Source organism: Scomber japonicus, chromosome 14 (assembly GCF_027409825.1).
Source record: "Scomber japonicus isolate fScoJap1 chromosome 14, fScoJap1.pri, whole genome shotgun sequence".
In the NCBI taxonomy this organism is placed as follows: Eukaryota; Metazoa; Chordata; class Actinopteri; order Scombriformes; family Scombridae; genus Scomber; species Scomber japonicus.
This window is the reverse complement of record NC_070591.1, coordinates 25,008,107-25,031,981: the sequence shown is the minus strand read 5'-3', so window position 1 is coordinate 25,031,981 and position 23,875 is coordinate 25,008,107. Positions and strand designations below refer to the sequence as shown.

Genomic DNA, 23,875 nt, shown 5'->3' with positions numbered 1-23,875 from the left:
TATCACATCATACTAGACACAGGCCAGAAAAGTAAAATGTGGCCTGAGGGTGGCATCAGAATCATAAGTAAGTTCTGTCATAATTTGTTGCTCAAAATGTTATCAAACAATTTTTAATATACAGTATACTGCAATCAACCACGTTACATCACCAAATATGTAGGTGTATATCTTACCTGTACAATATCATTTTAAAAAGTAGGAGTTTGTCACATTTACAGTTGTGTACCTTGATAAAATGATCCTCTTTAGACCTTTCCTGCTTATTAAAAGTTCACTTAAGCCCAAGTTTGGAATTTCCCAGTTAACATAAAACTATTAATTATCATTACTGTTAATTAACATCAATGATTTCTTTTATATATCAATATAAAGCTACAGCCTTTCAAGATCAATAACATTCAATAACTGAAATGACAATATGTACTAAAAGCTAATGAATTTAATGTGGATATTCATATATTTCTCTTAATTGGAATTCAAACAAAACCAATTTAAATTCCATTTGACACAGGAGCCAAAAACACAAAACACATTCTGTATAGATATCCTGATAAAGACATATTTTTAATTAAAAAACAAACAAATATTTACAACCACCATAAATCCATTAAAAAATTTTAACATGCAGAGTAAAACTCTACACATTACGATGTAAATTCTTTGCTGTTTCAACATTTCTTTTATAAACAGGCATGACAGGTTCTTATTGAAAAAGGCACATTTTCAGGGACAATTACAAGTTCAGGCAAATTTTCAGAGACAATAGAAAGGGTTGGTTTATCCAAATTACAAAGAAATGACACCATACTTTCCTCTGCAGTGGAATGTAGCCATCCAGGTCGCTATGGTTTTGATCTGACTCTAGTGTTGCTCAAACTCTATTTTTACCTTCATTGTTTTGTTGTGAAAAATATCTCAAAGTCTGTACAAATAGGGGTTAAGACTGTCATGTCTCAAGTATTGGCATTAGCCTTAAAAACAAACTAAAATAAAAAGAATAATGACTGGTAAGTATCTGCATGGCAATGTACCACAGAGGTAAGCTTGAACATATTTTTACATATTTTCTGTGCGTGTAATTTGGTTGAATTAACTTAACTCAAACTGACATAACTGACATCTTAAAGACTCTCACTGTAGAAGAGAAAAAGAAACACAATACATACTGTATGGTATGCAATGACATATGCACTAATGAACTATGTTCACAATTTCAGTTTTGTTCATGTTTGATTAAGATTTCAGTAAATTAAACAATTACAATTAATTCCTATCAAAACATTTACAGTCCTGCATGGATATGAATGTACATATCCACCTGTTTCACAAAAACACATTTTTATCAGCATCTTTGTTTAAAATGATTGTCAAATACATGTCAGCATGTTATGATACACTTTTACAAGCTTGGGGTACTTTAGATTATATGTTACACTTGAAACCCCCAACTGATATTTATGTGATGGCTGTCAATGCTGTAAAAAAAGGCAAGGACAGACTCCATAACATTGCACTTCACCCATGAAGTCAGTAAAAACATCACACATACGTAGTCTCAGTTCATGTCATTTTCACCAGAAGACTCTTGGTGACTCACCCATAGAAGGAAGCCCTTTGTCAATCATGGCACATCTGTACTAATTTGTAGGAGTTTCTTTCTGTAAGTTCATGTCTTTCGTAAGTTCATCATTTGTTCATCATTTCACTTGTCCATCGTTTTGCATTTTTTTCTGGATATACTATTTATCCTCACAACTTTCTTCGTATCCCACCTAAGGTGCCATCTGTGAAAGTAAAAGTGACACAAAATGATTTTACAGCAGAGGCAAACAAATGTAATGAGTCTAATTATGAACTGATACAGTAGCAATCATATTAATGTATTCATACCTCAAAGCGACTGTAAACTTTCCTCTCCTTCCTCATGCTCTGGATCTTCTCCAGCAGTTCCTTGCGCTCCTCAGCTGACTTCGGCGGTGCTCTGCTGAATGGCCTGATCCCACTTTCTTTCGCCCTTATGGTATTTTTATCAGCTTTATCTTCTTTCTCATCATCAGTGACAGGAAGCTCTTTGGTCATCTCATTCCTGTTTTGGCTATTTGCAGAAATTTGCCCTAGTAGCAGCTTTGTATCATCTCTGAGGTTGCTGCTTGAAAGCACTTTGGCAGTTGATGAGTGGTAGCGAGACTTTGGCTTCTCGGACTGTGGTGACAGAGGAACGACTTCATCTGATGCAGCTTCTGCCACCTTCGAGGAGTTATTTTGCCTTGCTTGGTCATTTGATTCTCGTGTAGTAGTATTATTTACCTTGTTTGTAGCTTCAGTGTCCACATTTGCTTCCTCAAAAGGTTCAGACAGTTCATGCTCATCTGTAAAACTAATATCGGCAGGTACAGATGACTCTGAAGTGTGGCTTTCAGATGTAACAGATTCAGATCTTTTGCTTGGCAGATCAGGTTCTGTTGTGACTGATGTGACTATTGAGGTAGGCTCAGTTGGACTAAAGGAAGATTCTGTTGGGTGCAGAGCATTGTTTGAGTCTGGTGGAGTCTCACTGGTGAAAGAAATAGCATCTGAGGAACTGTGCAATACAGGCATGTTGGTTTCTGTTTTTTCAGCCTCAGGGGACATGACAGATCCAATTGACTCAGACAGAGGAGAAGAACATAGTATTGAATCAGCAGGAGTGGAAGAGTCAGAGCCTGTTGGATAAAGTTCTGAGGGATAGTTTGCTAGTGTCGGTGCATCTTGAGAACATGTACTTGTTTCAGACTGGGAGGCATCAGGAGGGATGTCTGGAGTAAGAAGAGAGCTAGCTCCTGATTGCTCATCTACAGCGTCTCCTGGGGTACGTTTAGGAGTAATGGCCCCTTTTTGGTCTGATGTCTGGTCTGAGTTACCACTTTCCAGATCAGATACAATGGGTAAACACCGCTCAGTTGATGGAGAGCTAAGGCTAGGAGTTATGCTATCCGCTTTAGTGCCCTTTGGTGATGCATCTTTTTGTGAATCAGACAATATCCAACAAGATTCCTCAGAGTTTGTCTTTGTAGTGGACTCTAATGAGGAGGGGACTGAACCAGCAGCACATTTGTCAGGAGAAATATCAAATTCAACATGAGAGGAGTCAACTGCTACAGAATCTAACAGAGCTTGAGTAGATTCTGCTTGCATGTCAGAAGAAGTGTATGTTTGTAATGCTTTGTCCACTGATTGGCCCAATTCAGGTAGGGGGTGGCTGACACATTCCTTTGCTTCTATTTTGTCAGATATTGGGGACAGTATGCTGGATGTCGGGGTTGAGCTTGAGTCTTCTTGGGTGATATCAGATGATACAGTCGCTGCTGGAGTGGAAAGAGGGGCAAAACTGAAAGCTGTGGGACTATGAGTGGTCTGAGGAATGGAATTGGGCTTTTCACTTTTATCAGTACCTTGCACAAGAGATGGAACATTTGCATTTGTTGTTGTTGTTATAGGTGACTGACAGGGACTAGGCTCTTTTACAGCATGTTTTGATAGCTTTGTGTCTTCTGGTGGTTCAGTCTGAGGGGTCTCTATTTCTGCACAAACAGGCAAGGATGCTGCTGCTTGGTTGTTCTTCATCTCTATTTTCTCTGAATCAGTTGAGACTGTGGTTTGTTCCTCTTCACAAGATTTGGAGGTATTGGGGTCAATATTGACCTGACTTCCCCACTTCTTTGTTTCATCACTGACATTAAGATCAGTTGTTGCTTTCATCGGAGCATGCACTGTGCTCTTTTCAGCTTCAGCAGCCTTTGCAGCTCTGCGTTTGGCTGCCATTTCTTTGAAAAACTTGAGCCGCTCATCAGGATCATTCATATCTAAAAAGAGTGGAGTGACCAAAGATATGGGTGGTTGTACTAGTTGATCAGTTTTGGGCAGCTCAGCTTCAGAGGAATTGGATCGGGGCATTGATGGTGAATCAGTAGCTTTTGCTACATTTGATTGTTTTAATGACTCTTGTACCTCAGGGTTTTCTGGTGGGTCCTTTGAGGATGAATCTCTCTCTTCTGCTTTACTAGTTCCGTCATCTGGTTTTGAAGCTTCAAGTCCGGAGCTATCAAAAGTGGCTGATTTTATGTAACTTCTCCATTCAAAAGGTTCTTTTCTTTTTTGTCCCAAAATCTTAGAAACATAAGGTAATTTTGTCTGTTCTGCCTCATTTTTGTCACCCTCCTCATCCTGTTGGCCTGCAGAAGTTTGCTGGTCCAGAGAGCTGAATATCAGAGAAGATCTTAATCTCGAACTCCTCGGTACTGCTGGATTGTATTTCCTACGGAATGACTCCTCCCTTCGAAGAACACCAGTCTTTGGTTCCTTTGGTTCATTTTGCTCTGCCTCCTCTGTCTTGTCTCCCTCAGTTGTGGATGATGATTCTGAAGGTGTTGGTGTCGATTTGGTTTCCACTTCCACTGCAGTACTTTCATCAGGTGATTTCTCTGATCGTTCTCGTACATGTTTGACATAATTTGGCATCTGACTTGCCCTGCGTAAAGCAGGAACCTTAAATTCTCTGAATTGAGGGATTTTAGGAACTGAAAACATGCCTGTTTTTTTCTGCTGTATGGCGGGGTTAGATTGTTCGTCTAAAGGATCTGGCACTTGAGGTGGTGCCAGTGGCAGGCCTTCATCTCCTGGATTATCGAAAGCACTGAGGTAAGAGCTAATCCTATAGTTTCTTAGGCCCCGTTTCACCATGGGATCCTTGCGGTCACTGCTAGGTGGGAAAAACTGCTTCTGATCAGTTGGATTAGAGGGTGTGGGAGAGGTTTGACATGCATAGGGCTGGTCTAAACTCAATCTTCTAGGGTAAGATGAAGTTAATGGTAAATCTCCTGCAGGCAGGAAGCTGTCTGAGCCCTCGTCAAATTCTACATTTCTGGTAGATGATAAATAGTTTAGCACAGGGTCAAAGTTATCCGTGTCTTGTGGTAAACCAGGATCAGAATACTCATCTGGTGAATGACCTGACTTGTCTTGACTCCAAAATTTGTCATAGCCACTGTAGTTTGCCTCGGGTCCTGCTCTTACATTTGACTGTTGGCCCCTGTCAAAATGCCTTCCCTGGGATTCAGGGTCTGGCAACTCCTGTGACTGCAGGAATGGATAAGAGTATCTACCATGACCACCTTCTGCGAAACTGTGCCGTTTGAAGGCAGGATTTTCCATAGTGGGCATCCTGGAGTGGCCCGGATCCAATGAGGGATCTACTAGTGACTGCATGGATGAGAACCTTCTGTGCGGATCTGAAGGATTTTTAAGGGGCATCATTCTCCAATCAATATCAGTACGATCATCATCTGGATGAAACTTCCTGGGGGGTCTGTACAGTGAAGTTCTTTCATGTGGGTATTGCCTCTTTTGTAGAGGGTTAAACTCTTCCATTGGAGCAGGCACATTTTCAATATTCAGCGGTTGTGACTGAGCAAACAGAATCCGAAACTCTTCATCAAAAGTTGATACAAGCTGTCCAAGGAAAAGGTGTGCCATACAACGGTGTATCTTCTCGAAAGACCACATGAAGCTGGACAATGAAAAGAAGAAGGACTTAATAAACACACTAAATTTATTTCAAACTCACGTCCAAACAAATTTGGTGTCTAAATACATTCAGAAAATAAACTCTTGTGTAATGTATAGAATTATGGTTTTCTGTAGTAGTTTCAAATCTCACCTGTAGTTTCCACTCAGCACAGCCCTGCAGTCTGTCAACAAGAAGCGATCCATCATCTGACCTTTGAAGGTTTTCCCTGAGCGACAGTGATATGTGGTGCCAGTCACTGTTCTCACACGTAGAAACTGCAACATACGTATCAGGTCACCTACAGTTAATACTGAGCTTAAGTATGAAATGCAGAGGTGTTTATGTTCTTAATTGCAATTCAGGCTACAGTAGGTGGCAGCATTGCATTAACACTGCCACTTCCAAAACAGAGAGATATAAAATGGCTACTTTCAAGTTCCTCTTTATATTAACATGCAGTAGTTAGTCATTTTTTGTGGTTTCCATCAATGGAAAAATACTATATATGAGGGACATCATTGTGAGGTAACTGCCAGATTTATCCACTTGACTAATGTATATCTAAGCAACCATATAAAACAAATACAAAATAGTATTACAGGCAAATACAAGAGGCACATAACACAGATAAAGCATTTATACATACAACTTAATATGTACAACAAATAACAAACAAGAAAAACCAACACATGAGGCGAACACGACATGACTCATGACATAGCATGTAAGACTTGACAGACTTAACAGACATTGGTGGATGAAAATAAAACAGTTCTTAAATATAATGTTCACTGTTTTTTGTGTAATAACTAGATTTTAACATTTCTAGCAAATGTATAATACTTTTTATAAGGATCAGTTCATTGTTGGTTTTAGTCTTTCTGTGGGAATTGTTGATAAAAAAAGGAAAATATAGAATATCATCATTCTTATCACTAAATTATCTACAAACCTACTGTAATAGCACATCGACATAGTTTGTGTTTTTCTGCTTCTGTAGTCAAACAGTAGTCAAAGAGTGATGAATATAAAATTAGTTAATAAAATGTTACTGCAGTCACAAGTGAGAGTTAAGAGTTCATTCAACTTTCAAAGTATTTACACTTCTGCTTTTAAAAACTTCAGGTTCAGAGTTTGAAACCTTTCCAAAAAAACAGTGGGAGCCTCTGTGGTGGGTGGGGTTGTGGCTTGTGCTGACTGGGAGGATATGAGGTGAAAGGAAGGAAACGTAATATCCTGGATTTGTAATGGAACTTAAATCTGCTTCTCTTGTGTTTTTATATAACAATAAAGTTTTATTACAGCTCAAAATGCAAAACATTTTATGAAACAACATGGACTCACCTGGATGCTCTCTAGATTTACTCTGCAATTGGACACCATGTTGATGAAGTGATGTGCATTCTGCTCGTCTAAAATAACATAGACAGCAACATTCCTCATGGCAGCATTGAGAATATCCGCAAACATGTCAACATCAGTAAACATGTCCATCACTATGGCAATCACCTACAGAGACAAAAGCAACAAACAAAGACGATATGAAAGCAAAGCTGTTATGAGCATGATTACTCAAAGAAAGGTCTAAATCCACCTCCATTAAGAAAGTGAAAGACTGACCTGCTGAGCATTCTTAATAAGTCTCCGTGCCTGCTCCTTGATACTCGGCATGTAAGGCTCTGGGGGGTTAATCAGAGTAGTGACCTCTGTGGGTACATTGAAGTGATGCAGGTGAGGCCAGCCAAGGTCCAGGCCTGGGGGGTCCAGGTCCGAGTGGATCGGCCAGTATGTGTCTGAGGAACCATCTCCCCCAGTGTCATGAAAATGGTGTTCCTTCTGGCTGCTCTGCTGAGGCACCTGAACAGAGCTCCGAATAAAGTGAATCTCAGGTGTGGACAAGAAGTCCACCACATCTGATTTTTGGAGGACGTCGTAGTATCCCTCCAAGTCCTCCTCAACCAGTGCGTCAACAGCCAAGCGGTACTCTTCCCGATAATGAGGAGGGAGGTAGTTGGGGTCCAGGGGGTTATCCCCAGCAGAGGAACACTGAGAGCGACGTGCCATGTTGTTGGCTACGGAGAGACAGATAATACATTTTATTGTAGGCTACATAATAATTTTCACACCACATATTTGTTTCAGGGTCACCAAACAACACAATAAGATTGTCATCTATTTAAAGCTGTTCTCTTTTTAGTGGTTTTAATTCAGCCAGACTTGATTGTTGTCTGTGATTTGTCTGTCTTGTTTTTACATGTGATTAAGTTTTAGATAGTTTTAACCTGTCTGTAAGTCAAGTTTCCCTTAGGAGACAATAAAAACAACTGCACTGAACTGAACTGTAGCTGATTAACAATGGCAACAAATTTACCTGTAACAATTTTGACAACCACTTCAATCCTTTAAAAAAAAAAAAGACTTCGAGCAGTAAAATGAATGTTAAGGGGTTTGACTGCTTGGCCAAACAAAACAAGACATCACATTGGGTTTTGAGAACTTGTGATGGGGATTTTCCACCATTATCTGTCATTTTATTAACCAAACCATAAAAGGAATACTCTAGAAATAAAAAAAAAAGATCATTAGTTGCCTCCTTAAAGTCTATGCCATTGGTTATCATCTTTAATTAGAAGTGTATTATTATGTATCGATCACATCATGTTTTCACTTGGTCCATATTGTTTTCAAATAAACAGTAACTGAAACTATTCAACTAGTCATTGTAGTTTCCGTTTCACATGTTGCAAATGTTCTGTCAGATGGAATGCACAACACTGGAAGACAGATAATTGGATTGTAAATCCACTTGATAATTTCATGTGATTTTGCCAAATAATGATATCAGAAAAAACAATCTACATGTCATAATATGTTTTCCAACCATGGCAGTCAGCAAGACAATTCATTTCTGGACATTATTCTCTTAACAAGAAAAAGAGCCTTTAGCCTACCTCAATGATCTTCTCAGTTTACACTATACTAGTAAAAAAAAATTTAAAAAATGAACTGTATGATGAATGGGAGAAGATGTAACCACAGGATCGATGGTTATGGGTGTGGCTCCTCCCTCTGGCCAAAAACTCAAGTCACCATTTGCAAGTTCGTGTAAAACCTCACTTCTACAGATAATCACTAAATAATCCATACAAGACACTAAGAAAACAACACTGGAGATACAAAACAAACACTTCAGGGATTTAAATAGCTAGTGGTATGAAAGTTGTGAGAGTCCAAATCTTTTAGCCCACTCAGGCCTTAAACGTATCAACAACATCAGGTTACAATGAAGCAGCCCACGTCAGAGTCGCTTACCATATGTCAGACTTTATCCTCCATATAAACATCGGTCAATAACTGACTATCGTACAGCTCCGGCTTTATTTGTTCAACTTACCCTTGATGATATTTACTCCTCAAAGTTTCGTCATCTTGCCCTCTTCACCATGTTTTCTTCCACAACATGTCGCGCTTCTAGTCCAGGTGGGACTTGCCTAAAGTTTTAGGTCCATCGCTTTCCCAACGTCACCCAGCTGAACCAGTTTATTATCATGCTTCAGGCATGTTGGCGAGTATGTTTGAGACTGAGCAAAAAGAAAGAGAGAGAGAGAGAGAGAAAAAACACAGTGCCGTCGTCAAATGTCGCCCCGCCTCGATTAGAGCTCCACCGTTTATTCACTTCTGCTCCTCACTCCTCTGTGTCCATGCTGAACCCTGCACATCTGTTATCTGTTCACAGCTGCTCAATTGCTGTTATGGACTGTGGTAAAAGTGCCGAGTGGCTAATTAATAATATGTGTGTATAAAGCATATGTTGCACTATTCAAACATTATCCTGCGTCACAGCTTGTCTCTTTATCTTGTTTTGTCTTTTAATATTTATTCTAGCCTAAAGTCATTGTGTAAAATCTGAAAAGAACTATATTGTGTCATCCTTTAAAAAAGCTACAGTGATTTAAAAAAACTACTGATTTTTCTGTTTCCAAAGCAGATAATCTTTCAACATGAGAGCTGTTAACAGTCCTATTCACCAAGTATTTTCATACTCTTGTGACTGAAGCCTGATAATCATCTGCTCATGCAACTGACAAGTTTACTCAGCAGGGCCAGCTCTGTTCTATGAGCAAACACTTGTAATAAAAATATAGTGAAAAATGCTATGACTGTAAGCAATTTTCAAATATTCTAGTAATAAAAAAACAACCATAAGTCGCGTCTCTCTGTATTTCTGTGTGTTACTTTAAGGTTGACAAGGTCTTGAATCATGTGTTTATTCCAGATGAAATGACCGTCAACCTTTCAGAGAGAATGAAAACAACAGTCAAATGTATGTTTTTGCAATGCATACATACATAAAGACAAGTCAAATTTTTATGTTTGTGTTTCTGTCCAAACCTGTTTCCACAGAAGTCATGCTATAGTAGAAGGAGTCCATGTCCATAAATACAGCTCATCAAGCAGCTGCCTCTCTCAAGATGTTATTTCTTTGTTTTAATTGACCTGGAAGGCAGGGGAATACTGGACTGGGCAGTTGGACAGAAAAGATTGACATGCTGATAAAGCAAAGAAAGGAAAATCGTGACTTTAAAGCCTTTTGAAGCAAGAAAGACAGGAAAGGTGTTGATTTGAAGATAACAAGACATTTTCATCATACAGAAATAAATACCTTTTTCTTGATGGGCACGGCCACATTAGATTTGGTCTGGCTAAAAGTATTCATCAAGAACTTGGACTCATCAGGAGATTGAGTCAGTTTCTCTGGTTTGTCAATTCCAAAGTGATGTTTCTTTCAGGGCTGAAAAAGAGGAACTTCTATCAAATGTATGCAAATCTTACTAATTTCATAAACATTACAGTAATGTTTGAAAGGTAAAACAAGGGTCAGTTTGGTGATGATGACATAACTGAATTTGGTACCACTTTAAGTTCTAAAAACAAGGAAAACTATCTTGTTATAAAAGATAAAAGAAGCCTCATAAAGAAGGTTGCATAAAGTGGGCAACTGCACTTGAGGTTTCAGCATACTCACAAGATGTTTGTACAATTTGAATTCCAACCACGTCTTAAGGCAAAGGTGTTCAAAGGTGTTTGAAATACTAACACTCAAAGGCAGGATCAAAATTCAGCTGTTGTTGATATTAGTGAAATTTGATAAATGTTCAAATGTGGATAACACAACTTTTCTCAAAGGTGTTTCACTCATTTGGCTACAAATACTGTTTATTTTCTTAACACAGCACACCCAGCCAATCACTGCTTGAAGTAGTTGGGATTGGGTGGGATTGTTTTTTTTTGACAGTCACATAAATGATGAGAGGTCCGAGGGCGTTTCAGACACTGTATCTTCCAAACCCTTAAGTTGAACCAGGCTGACAGCTTTAGGGAGCCCACAGTTTATTGGCAATAGTGGCAATAACTTGGTGGTAGTTTGAGTTAATGCAGATATGTTTGGTAATACCACTAACGCCATACCTGAACAACCACATGATTCATTACTAATGTCAAACTACTGCGTACACTGAAAACCCCACAACCAGATTTACTGGTATTTTGAAAAGGGTATTGTAGACATTGAGAAATCCTGAGTAATTGTCATTAAATGTCACGGAGATAATTAAATGTCATCGTGGTAGCTGGTTGTAAGACTTTCACTCTAAAAAGCACTTCATGTTAAATGTATCTAGAGTTGCAGGAAAAGTAAAATGTCTTCCAGCCCTTTTCTTGAACTGTAAAGGTCTCTTGATTTATACTTATTTATGACTTATTCAACATTTATTAATCCATTAACCGATGCTGTCATAAGCCCATAATAGACTCCTTTTCATGTACTTGTAACAGGACATCTATCATTGCACAGTGATTGGCCAGCCATACATAATAAGCCCTGCTTAACATTTTGAATTCAAACTATGTTTGATTTAAGTCCCAATGGTAACAAAGAAAACCTGTTTATGTCTTAACCTCAACCTACTTATTGTGACAAGTACATCAACAAACAGTGATGGCACTGGGTGAGGTCGATTAATATAAAGACTGTCATCTTTTGACAGAGGTTCAGTTGAATAACACAAACAAAAGAGCAGAGCAAAGCTTGCAGGAGAAGCTCCCTCTGCCAACATGGTGCTAACATTCAATCTTTTGTAGCTTTTCATGGTTCACTAAAAACATTTCCAGCACCATTTACAATAATGCCCGCAGACTGAGATGAGCTTACCTCTTACCAGACAGGGTGTAACTCTATGATACAAAAATAGTGAGAGGGCTTATGTGGAAACCACGCTTTGAAGTTGGAAGAAGGCCATCTGGGAGTCCAAGATAGGACCTTATATTGCATGTTTTGTTAAACCCTGGAAGGAGAGAGAGAGACAAAATACTGTGATTTTCCCTGTAAGGATTGCTCCACACTCAGACCTAAAATAGCCTCGTGAGGATGGAATCCGACGTAACAGAAGTAAAGGAAGTGATGCAACTTAGCTGCTCAAGTGAAGACATGAAGACAATTCCTCATTGTTTCCTTCTGGCACCACCCCAGGCACACAGAAGAGCACTTGGAATAGAAACATCATAATTAATGTTCACTGGGTTAATCGATAGTTGCTACATCACATACCATTTGGCAGCATTCATTGCTGGACTCTTTAATCTTTGTAGCTCTCAGAAAAACACACATTTGTTATCTGGCTTTTGTTTTTTGACAGCTTCGATTGTGAAACTTGATCCAAACACTGTGACCACCACCCCACCCCCTTCATAAGACATCTCTAGGAATGTTTGACTCTCACATAAACTCACAGTGTAACTGATATGATTTGTGTGATAACACAATGTCACATTGTGAAAGGTGGACAAAAACGCAGTATCCCTTGTGGTAAACACATTCCAGAGTACATTAAATTGAACTGATAACTGCATCTACATGGTGGGTGGCCTTGTAGAATAAGTTAAGCATAGTAAAAGTTTTAAGAGATATATTTCTTACTGTTTACGTCTGTTGGATATAGTCTTACAGCAGCACTGGGGTCAGATTTAAGATGTTTTACTGTATTTGTGCTTCCCAAAGATTTGATACTGTTGAATAACTACATCAAACATGTACAGTGCAGGTGTGTTGGTGTGGTGCCAACCTGGGGGGCTTGGGCTGCGATGGCCATACTGTATATTAAGAGACTATAGCTGGTGTGTTTGATATTCTTTAAACATTTGGTTTAAGGGAATAACATAAGAACATGACATATACAAAGAAATACAGGAAATCCAATGATAACTGTATGTCCTAAAAGCAGTAGCTCAACACAAAGTGCTTTAAAGCATAACTTTAAATGGAAGGTGTGGCTGGACTGGTGTTTTAATGTGAGCACTTACATGTGCAAACAGGTTGTAAAAAGGTGGGTTCACCCAACTGGTGCAGGCTAAAACATTTCCCATGACATTTTCTTTAGCGTCACGAAGTTGACATTTGTGGTTTTGACTGAAATGCCTCAACAACTACTAAACCAATGAAACACTGGTGATTTTCTAACTTCATATTCCATTCACACATTTTTAATGTGTCCATTGGTTAATGACTGAATACCTGCAAAACGAATGGTATTCCCATCAGCCCCAGCTGCAATTTGTTTTGGATTAATGAGAAAATATTATCATGTTAATATGCCAAACTAATATAGGGAACATGGTAAACATTACACTCAAAAATCAGCATATTGGTATTCTTATTGTGAGCATGTTAGCATGCTGCATTAGCATGTAGCTGAAAGCACCACTGTGTCTTCAAGTGAAGCCTGACAGAGTGGTTAGCCTTGCTAAAGCCTCATTATAAACCATATGGAGCTGACTATAGCTACAGATTATTATTATTATTATTGTTATTATCTACAGTTTTAAAAATGTAATAATGTGTATCTTTGGTCAGTAATACTAGGTGAACAGCCGCTGTTAAACTTTTCCACTTCTACCACTACCTTGCATTTACCAAGGAATGTATGTGTACATGTTTTGTTTATAACATGTCTCAAGGCTTTTGTGGTGCTGATAAGGGGAAAGTAGGAGGAGGAAGAGAGGAAGAGGATGGGAAAACAATAGAAAAAGGAAGAGCGGCAGCTGCAGAATCCATTCCTGAATGCAACATTTGATGGAACGACACAGGAAGTCTCAGCAGTTCTCAAGGAGGTGAGATCATGCTCACCCAGAGACATGATGAAGGTAGAATTAAGAGGATGATGAATTAGCACAGTTACAAATGAGTGCAAGTCAAGACACTTAGACGGGAACGTTAAGTGTTATGTGATGATGACTGGCTATGACACAAAGTCCTTAAGGGCATATTAAACAGTGATTCAGAAGTTATTATGAAATTTAAAAAATCGTAAGCGAAGAGCAGAGGAGAATTAATTTGATTTTAATGAAGTAGTTAATATCTGAGCGACCTCCCTTATCATTAGAGGAAAAACAGGCTCTTCTATATTTGTCCCTTGGAGAGGCCATGCCAAATTCCACAGATGACTGTATTCTCACAACATTTACTTTCTCTACTGTTCAGCCCCCCTGTCTTTGGGTGTAATGACAGTCATCGCCCCGCAGCTTTGTCAGAACGTATGGTGTCCAGCCAGGGATCATCACCTCGCTGGTGGAAAAAGGCACAGACATAAACACACAGGTGAGACAAAACCACACCAGTAGAAACAAAAGGCTCTTGTCAGTGTGGCATATATGTCAGCTGCTTATCGACACACAGCAGCAGAGAGGTGTGGAATGGGTCCAGGTTGTGTTTATAATATAATATAATGGTATCTCTCTTTTGATCTGCAGATCATGTGCACATGAAGCTGCGATTGAGTGCTGACCTCAATCCACACAATGAGCGGACTAATCAGCAGGAGTGCATTTGTATCTGATTTGACTGTCATATAGCTTGTTGGCAGTGTTTATTTATTTAGGAGTGTACTCAGCTCTGTGTATCTGTGGGCTACTACAAGAGATTTGTACTGTACGCTTTAATGAGATCTCCTTTTAGGGTCCTGTTCAGACACAGTTTGACATTATCTTCTGTGTGTGCTTGCTTGTCTGCACCTGCAAATATGTGTGCAATCACTTTAGCATGTGTGCTTGTGTGTGCCTGTCATCGTGAGTGGCAGGTCACTACAGGAGTGGCAGTGGCAGTTCTTTTTAAACAGTCGCAATCTGTTGAAGAGATGACAGCAACAACAGGCCATAGCAACTGTGCTTTACATTTTTCATTGTTGTCCTTCATCAATCAATTTGTTTTTCCTGATTACTTTGCAGGTCTATTGTACTGTATCCTGTGGCACATCCTGCAGCTACAGCACATACTGGAACGTCCTGCATTGAGTCAGAGACAGATGTCTCACGATAGACATCATATCCCTCCATTACATGTCTGATGAGACACAACAATGGCCGGTGTTTCCACCGGCACCTAAAGGGAGAGGTGGAGCAACTTGAACAGTACATGATCGATGCCATGGTGAGGTATAAATACATCCATCTGGATTCAGTGACTGCATTGCTGTTGCAGGAAAATGTGCTTGTTGTCTTACTGATATCACTCCTTGTTTTCTGAGTCAACCCTGGGATTCAGCTGCAAAAAGAGCATACACAGCTGAATGAGCAGATCACTGAATGTGACAAATGTGCAAAGTAAAGACATGGACTTAGAGAGTCACTTTTTTCCACTAGTCTGTAATTCCAAGCTGACTTCCCGTCACACTTTCAGTGACCTTTCTGGTTCTTCCTTTTGATTTTGTGATCTGTGTTTGCGTCTGCCTGTGGTTAGCTGGTTTGTGGCACTGAATAGTTGTTGGCGAAGGTTCAAAGAGCGGCACAATGAGCCTCTAAACTACAGTAGTAAACTGTGTCAAGTTAGCGTTACAAGTTCTCCAGTGGAGGGTTTGTATTTTTCTGTAAAAGGAAGTGTAGGTTATACAGAAACAGCCAGTTTCCCTTGTTTGGAGGCTGTCAAGGAATGTGATTGGATTTACAAGGTCAGGAAGGAAAACAGGTCAGAAGTCTTATGTCACTGCATGATTTCATAACTCAAACATTGACATAAGCTTTCTAAATTATAAATAAGATCATATTCTTTCAACCAGGTTGCCCTACTTAACCTCTGCAGAGGCAGTGAGACAAAGAGACTGATAAACATGGCAGTAACACTTTTCAGACAAAACAGGACATTATTACCAGTACATTTTATCCTCATATTCTGTCCTTACAACTCTACCTATATTTACTAAGATATTTGAGAATTAGGACTATTGAATATAAATGTCAATTGTCTTCTGAATATGTATAATACATATAAATTCTAACACTATTCCACAATGGTTGAATTGGATATTTTCAGATAGAGAGGGAGACACTGAACTCCCCAATTGTCCAGTTTATTTTCCAGCTGCAGGTATTTGACTATAGTGCGTTTGTCGAGTGGACAGCATTGACGTATTGCTTGGTCATGACATCCAAATAGCGCCACTCCCTGGACAGCCTACTTACAACATTTTATTCTGTTGAGGTCATCCAGTCTGAGGCCACAGTTTAGCAGCCTAGCAACATAACTTTGGCCCCTACTGTAACATTTGCAAGTATAGCTTAGATTAGTTTTTATCTGAGAAAAAAATTTCTGAGAACATTATTTGTATTTGCAGATTTTGGGACCACCACTGTTCAGCTGGTAAAAATCCCATAAGCAGTCTGGCCAACTATGTGCACAGTTGAAGATTACACTGAAGCCCTTGTAAGTGAATATACTGAAGAGGGTAAGGTAGTAAAACTGTATGACCATATAAAAATGAAAGTACTAAGTATAGATTAAATGACCTGGAATTTTTGCTGCTCTGCAATTGATCCTAACCTTTAAGCTCTCTGAAAGCGAAACAAAAAGATACCTTCCTCGGGGTGACAATTTACTTTATCTGATTACTTAACATTTTTGCCTATGTAGACACAGCAGAGATTACACCTACTAAATCAGGTCATTACCAGCACTCACAGATCAAAAGAAATATAGTGGTAAAATTACATTACATTGGTTTGTTTATTATTAACATGAATTACAAGCGTATACAGATCTATCAGAAAAGATACTGATATAAACTTTTATTCTTTTATGCTTTGTGGCAAAATGTATCATGTGGAACAGTGTGTGCTCTGTATCTATGGATGTAAATGATTTGTGGTTAATTTGCAGGAGCGCTATATGGACGCTTCAATCTACCACAATATTTAAGAAGACTTTCAGCAGTGTTTTTCTATTTATAAGAGCAGGCGCTGACCCACGTTGTCTCCGGTCGTGCCTAGATGGTTACCCTATATTTGCGTGGGTCTCGCGAGACCTGCACGCGTTGTTTTTTTCATTGTGCAAAATAATGATGTTTTATGAAGTGACAACGCTGTGGGTGAAGTCTGGTTAAGTGTAGGCACAAAAGCAACTTGGTCACATTTAGGTAAATTTAGGGAAAGATCGTGGTTTGGGTCAAACTACTTAATCTCGCGATATCTTTTGCTGGTCTGGGTTTACCATGTAGCGCGTCCGCGTCATTCTACCCGCGCTGTATCATCGAAGATCGTCTATGTTTAAGATAATGAATCACTTGAGCGTAAGAAAATTGTCGATTTTTAGAAAAAAAGTTTAAATAGCTGCCATGAATGACATGAAGTCGTCAATTGTATATGACTGTGGCTTTGCTGTAGGTAAATGAGTTGGTTTAACTTCCTAAGTGACACACATACAGCGGTTATTGAGCGAGAATAATGAAATGATACACTTTGAGGGGGAGTGAGAGCTCCTATGTTTTCGTCATCTCTGATCTCATGCATGCCTCGGTTTCTTAGCACGAGTGGCGATGTGACATTTTGGGTTGAATATGCACCTTTTTTGATATTTTGATTGGTTTACTTTGTGCAGTTTAACAACCCTGAAACTGAGCAGGCGGCACTGTGAAACATGGCAGGAGTTATCCGGAGGCTCGACGAGACTGTTGTCAACAGGATAGCTGCAGGAGAAGTTATCCAGCGTCCTGCCAATGCTGTGAAGGAAATGATTGAAAACTGGTAACTAACTAGCCTAAGTTACACAATGCAATTGATTTTAAATCGTGAGTTAAAGTTAGATATTGAAGTACTGTCTCAAACAATCAGCTGTGGGACTAATACAGGTAGACAGTGGTGAAGTAGCCTCTGTTGTTTACATCACGTTAGAGGCAAAGCAGCTTAACAACACTAGTTCTATTAATTGCAGCACTGCAGACTGAGTGGATAACTCCACATCAAAAGCAACAGTGCTGTGTAATAACTACAGTTTGTGTTTGGACATATTACAGTCTGGATGCCAAGTCCACAAACATCCAGGTGACAGCGAAGGACGGCGGGCTGAAGCTCCTCCAGATTCAGGACAACGGCACTGGCGTCAGGGTGATACATCTCATTCCCTCGCAATTGACCTCTGTGCAAACTGTCTAGTTGGCTTCAGTGATGTCTGTTTAATGAAAATGTCTGGCTTAGATTGAATCACATGACCTAAGTGAGTTTGGCCCCTCCACCAGTTTGGGTCAGTTTCTGGTTCAGAGACTGTGTTTGTTTTCATTCAGTCTCGTGTCCCGGTGCTGCCTTTTCACCCATCTAATATTTACTACAGCTGTTACATTGATGTCATACACTGCACCAGCTGTACAGCAGGACCTGGCTCAAATACACCATAGTATGAGCTTAGATATTAAGATGTTGGTTGATGGGAATAGTTGCCCCCTTTGGACACACATAAGAGACTTTACTTTTATCTGACTGACCGAGATATCCATCTTTCTTCCAATGCAGAGAGAAGATATGGAAATCGTTTGTGAACGGTTCACCACAAGTAAACTCCAGACTTTTGAGGACCTCTCGGCTATTGCGACCTATGGATTCAGAGGAGAGGTGAGCGGCTCTGTCAGCAGCGATCCCACCTTCAGCTACACATGTACTGTATAAAATGTTGACACACCTGTCGTCTGCGTACTTGTTTGCAGGCTCTTGCTAGTATAAGCCACGTTGCTCATGTGACCATAACAACAAAGACAGCAGATGCCAAGTGTGCCTACAGGTATGGTTACATTTGAAATATTTGCTCCTCATGCATGTTTATAAACTAACCAGGATGATGGGGTTTTTATTGATGAAACACTTCTGTCACTCTGTTATTGTGCAGAGCAAACTACAGTGATGGCAAACTAAAAGGCCCGCCTAAACCCTGTGCCGGAAACCAGGGAACACAAATCATAGTGAGTTTTTGCACCATTACATCTCCTACACAATGAAGTTAACAGATGTTTTAGAACATTACACGTTTTCCTGTCTTGTCCGCAGGTGGAGGACCTCTTTTATAATGTATCCACCAGGAGGAAAGCTTTAAAAAGCCCCAGTGATGAGTACTCCAGGATCGTAGAGGTGGTCAGCAGGTCTGAGTTTTTCTCCTCGTGTTTCTCATGAAAGCTGCTAGTTTTTTTTTTTTTTTTTTTTTTTGGATGAACATCATTTTGTTTGGATAACTTCTTATCCAGATTCACATCAAGCATGCTATTTTGCAGGTACGCCATACACAATTCAGGGAAAAGCTTCTCTGTCAAGAAGGTGTGTTTTTTTTCTTGTTTTTTTTAATAAATACTTGACTTAGAACAAAGCTACTGCAGGAAACTAGCTATTTCAAGCGCATCTTACTTTACAGTCTGTTTTAACGTTCTCCTTCTTCTTTTCCAGCAAGGAGAGACTGTGGCTGACGTGAGGACTCTGCCCAATGCATCTGTGGTGGATAATATTCGAGGAGTTTTTGGCAACGCAGTCAGCAGGTATTAATCAAACAAAAGAAAGAAATGGCTTTGATGCTTTTCGGTTACAATATGTGACTTTTTATCACCTTTAAGACCGACTGCATGACTGGCTTTGTGGTATGTTCCCAGGGAGCTGATCGAGGTCGGCTGCGAGGATCTGAAGCTCGCTTATAAGATGAAAGGCTACATCTCAAACGCAAACTACTCGGTCAAGAAATGCTTGCTGATCCTCTTCATCAACCGTACGTGCCGTGGAAACGCAGCTTCACTGGTGAACATCGTTTAATCTTGTTTAGCACTTTGTTAAATGGAGAATGTGATCTGTTATCTCGCAGATCGTCTGGTGGAGTCGAGTGCTTTGAAGAAGGCCATCGAGACGGTTTACGCTGCATACCTGCCTAAGAATTCACACCCTTTTCTTTATCTTAGGTAACTACAGGTGCATTTGTCTATGTTCTACATTGTTGAAAAAAAATGCATTTCTATATTCTCGGATTCCTTCTCATCATCACAGCTTGGAGATCGCTCCGCAGAATGTAGACGTGAACGTCCATCCCACAAAACACGAGGTGCATTTCCTGCATGAAGACAACGTCATTGAGAGCGTTCAGAAGCACATCGAGAGCAAGCTGCTTGGCTCCAACTCCTCCCGCACATATTTCACTCAGGTATGATATGTCTGGATGACTATTTCTGTAAATGTGTTGACATTATTACAGCAATTGAACATGTTCTTGCTGAGCTTTCCTCCTGCAGATCACCAGTCAGAAGTGTGTCCACTTTCTTTACAAAAATGCACCAGTCAGTGTATGATGACAGAAACTTTTGGTGTGTTTGTGCAGACGTTGCTGCCGGGGCTGTCAGTGTCAGGCGGCAGTGAGGTGAAGTCCTCCAGCACCACAGCAGAGCCGGGAGAGCGAGTCTACGCACATCAGATGGTGAGGACCGATTGTCGTGCTCAGAAGCTGGACGCCTTCCTCCAGCCAAAAGAGAAGCCGCCTCCTGACCCTGAACCTGCTGGTCCCAGCAGCAGCAGCAGCAGCAGCAGCAGCAGGACCACGACCGTCCAGCCACACAGCGTAGACATGGATGACACAGATGACGCAGACATGCTGCAGGCCCTGGATGAACAGGAGGCAGAGGTGCCACAAAACGACAAAGAAAGCAGCGTCAGTGCTCACGACGTTCAAAGGTGATTTCCTGTGAAAGTGGGCGTTGGCGTGTAAATCACGTCAAACTTTAGTGCGTCATGTCAGCGCTCGTTTATGTGGGCTAGTATTACGCAGTATTTCTTCACATCATTTTTATATCATAGTGAGTAATTATGATTTCTTTCACAACTCAGAAAAGGTGTTGATTGTGTAAGTGCAGCGCAAGCAGACATGAACATTGAACAGCAGAAAAAACAGTTGAGTAAGAGTGTGAAGAAGAGTGTAGTAAAGTAAACATCCCTCCCTTATAACTTAAGTAATTCACCCTCAGGCCAATCAGTAACTAAATATCACTGACCTTTAGCACATCAGCAGGTTATAGTAGGTCAGTATGACAGTTTGTGTTTTTGAAAGATTAAGTTTAAGATTAAGATCTAGCTAATTGATACTTTTTTATACTAACAGTGTATTTGCAGCTTTTCGCTAAGTGTTTTTAACCTTTTTTACAGTGCAGTCAGGCCTCCCCAGTTCTCATTAACCCTGCTTTCAGCAGCTGGCAATTATTTTCTTAAAAAAAAAAAGATAAACCTGCTGCGGGCGACCTGCTCAGCACAATACAGCAGAGAGACAATGTTAATGAGCAGCTGCTGAAGACTAGCAGTTAGAGACCCAGACATATGGAGCTGGTAAACACAAAATCAGAAAAAAAGAAGTAAATATTAGTCTCACATTTACCAAGTGGCTAGACACAGGATTCCAAATAATTTCCAGTGTTGCTCTATGTCTGTAGGATTTACAAATAGGCAGTTTTTTTTACATAGTCATAACTACTTTTTATAAGATAATGGCATGTTGAAAGCAAGTTTGTCAAATTGTGAATTTCTTTCGCCCCCAAGTGGCCATTTTTTTGTATTGCACATATAACTTGTCATGTTGCTTTAATTAGGACGAGTATTTACCTCTCATTAATTGTGTGATAAAATGTTTCTCACACTGTAAGCTGAGTTATGTCTGACTGGGTTTATGGCTGCTTGCATTAAATAATATGAAGTGAACATGCAGTGTGTGTGTGGGGGGTGTGACAGCGGTGTGTTTGTGTGTTTTATTATGAACCAGGAAGCGGCCAAGGACAGAGCAGCAGCAGGAAAAACAAGACGAGGACCAGATGGTTGCAGCCACGTCCAAGAGACGGGTTATCAAACTGAACAGCATCAAAGAACTGAGAACTGAGATCACAGAGAACACACACAAAGGTACCATGGAAGAATAAACGCTTCAACTTTATTAGTCAAGTTTAAAAGCTGTAAATAGAACAATTATAGATCTTATTATACTCATTGACTATTTTACTTTTCTACCTGTGTGCGCAGGACTTCAGGAGATGCTGCAGAATCACTCCTTCGTGGGCTGCGTCAATCCCCAGTGGACTCTGATCCAACATCACACCAAACTGTACCTGCTCAACACCAGCAAACTCAGGTCAGAGCCACAGCAAACCCACACAGCTCACTGCAGAGGTTTCATTCACCACTTTTTGTCTCATTTCACTCCTTTTTTCTTTTTTTCCTGTCGCAGCCAGGAGCTTTTCTACCAAATACTGATCTATGACTTTGGGAATTTCGGAGTATTAAGACTATCTGTAAGTAACATCGAGTCTAGATTGTGAATAATCTGAATATATTGTACAGATTATGATTTTTAAAATGGATAATTGTGTGAATTTAGACACCTGCACCGCTTTATGACCTGGCCATGCTGGCTCTGGAGTCTGAGGAGAGCGGCTGGACAGAGGAGGATGGGCCCAAAGAAGGCTTGGCTCAGTACATAGTGGACTTCCTGAAGAACAAAGCTGAGATGCTGGAAGACTACTTTTCCATGGAGATAGACCAGGTCAGTGTACGCCCACTGGGCAGAAATACTATCTTGTACTCTAAAGACCAAAGCTTCGAGGTTCAATTTCAATTTTTTTTTTTTTACATTTTAGGAAGGAAATCTGATAGGACTGCCATTACTGCTCGATAAGTACACTCCCGTCATGGAGGGCCTCCCAATGTTCATCCTACGCTTGGCTACTGAGGTGAAAGTTCTTGTCTAGTCTCTCTTCCTTTTGAAGAGGTGTTTCTGGAAACACAAACTGCATCTAAAGTTTTTTGCTTGGTGGTTTTGTGCAGGTGAATTGGGACAATGAGAAGGAGTGCTTCAGAGACTTCAGCAAGGAGTGCAGCGTCTTCTACTCCATCAGGAAGCAGTACATCCTGGAGGCAGAGCCGGGAGAGGAGCAGGTGTGGAGGAGCTCACATGTTCAATAACGCCCTCTGTTATCAATTCTAGCAGAATGCTTGCACTCGTTTGAACTTCCTTTGCTTTACAAGAACATAACACGTTAATGACAAAGAGTTGAACTGATGACTGATTTGTTACGCTCCTTTCAGGATGCTGAGCTGAACTCGTGGCGTTGGAAAGTCGAGCACGTCATCTTCAAGGCTTTACGAACCCTCTTCAGTCCTCCAAAGCGCTTGAGCGAGGATGGCACCGTGCTGCAGATAGCCAACTTACCCGACCTCTATAAAGTGTTTGAGAGGTGCTGAATCCGACTGAAAGATCAACCCTATATGCTGCTCTTTTGTACTCGATGTAACATTTGTCTTGTAAATAAAAACTTTTGTATGAAACTTTTTTTGTGCAAATCATATTTCCATGAGGAGTTTCTGTCAGAGGAAATGCTGGCTCTGAATGGTCTATCTATAAGTGCCAAGCCTTCACATGGTTTTCTAAAAGTAAGACTCTGGACACGGAGCCAGGAAAAATAGAATTGGGTCATGAGTCCCATAACGATGCCTAAAATGTGGCAGCGTACCGGGCTTAACTTTTATTACATCTACTCTTCCCCTGTCAGTCTGAGACTCGTGTGCAGAGCTGAGGGATCAGAGCTCAGCATGAAGGAAATTAACACCTGAATTTGTGTTTCCACATACTTCACAGACAATTACAAGTTCCTAAAGCCTGTATAAGCTTGGAATATTACATTCTACAGCTCCTACAGATTTTCCATGAGTGAAGGAAACCTGCAAAATTGTATTTCCATGATCTATACTCCTTCACAGAAATCCCTAACTACGCCTGTATCCTTATTCCAGTCACAGATTAACTTGTCTGGAAACAGAAAAGAGGATAAAGAGCCAAACTACAGATTTGAAAGGGCAAAATTTGGCCTTTTCTTTTCCAACAGACATTTAAAATTCCCTCATAGCAGCTGATTAAATATTCTGAAATATTACTGGGTATTAACTTTGGAAAAAGTACCATTCACACCTCACCTAACTATACTGATTCAAATATTTAACCCTCCTGCTGTCCTC

At 40.1% G+C, this 23,875-nt stretch overlaps 2 protein-coding genes across 3 annotated transcripts; one reads left to right on the top strand and one right to left on the bottom strand.

Moving 5' to 3' along the window:
- Positions 1-541: 541 nt before the first annotated feature.
- On the bottom strand, positions 542-9,152 carry fam83ha (family with sequence similarity 83 member Ha). The gene is made up of 6 exons (XM_053333280.1): positions 8,943-9,152; positions 7,169-7,620; positions 6,893-7,057; positions 5,699-5,823; positions 1,894-5,548; positions 542-1,787 (listed from the first exon to the last, which is right to left on the bottom strand). Exons 2-6 carry the CDS (start codon positions 7,610-7,612, stop codon positions 1,776-1,778), a joined length of 4,401 nt encoding a protein of 1,466 aa, XP_053189255.1. The 5' UTR covers positions 7,613-7,620; positions 8,943-9,152; the 3' UTR covers positions 542-1,775.
- A 5,848-nt stretch (positions 9,153-15,000) lies between these two features.
- Positions 15,001-23,182, top strand: mlh1 (mutL homolog 1, colon cancer, nonpolyposis type 2 (E. coli)). 2 transcript variants are annotated; one of them, XM_053333445.1, is made up of 20 exons: positions 15,001-15,029; positions 17,469-17,614; positions 17,884-17,974; positions 18,377-18,475; positions 18,568-18,641; positions 18,747-18,819; positions 18,905-18,996; positions 19,126-19,168; positions 19,295-19,383; positions 19,495-19,607; positions 19,701-19,794; positions 19,880-20,033; positions 20,208-20,557; positions 21,633-21,769; positions 21,887-21,995; positions 22,092-22,155; positions 22,242-22,406; positions 22,501-22,593; positions 22,688-22,798; positions 22,949-23,182. In XM_053333445.1, the coding sequence occupies exons 2-20, from the start codon at positions 17,508-17,510 to the stop codon at positions 23,102-23,104; spliced, it is 2,214 nt and encodes a 737-aa protein (XP_053189420.1). In that variant the 5' UTR covers positions 15,001-15,029; positions 17,469-17,507; the 3' UTR covers positions 23,105-23,182. The 2 variants fall into 2 exon arrangements, with proteins under 2 accessions (XP_053189420.1, XP_053189419.1); XM_053333444.1 differs by lacking the exon at positions 15,001-15,029 and having other exon boundaries at positions 17,207-17,614.
- The last annotated feature ends 693 nt before the right edge of the window (positions 23,183-23,875 follow it).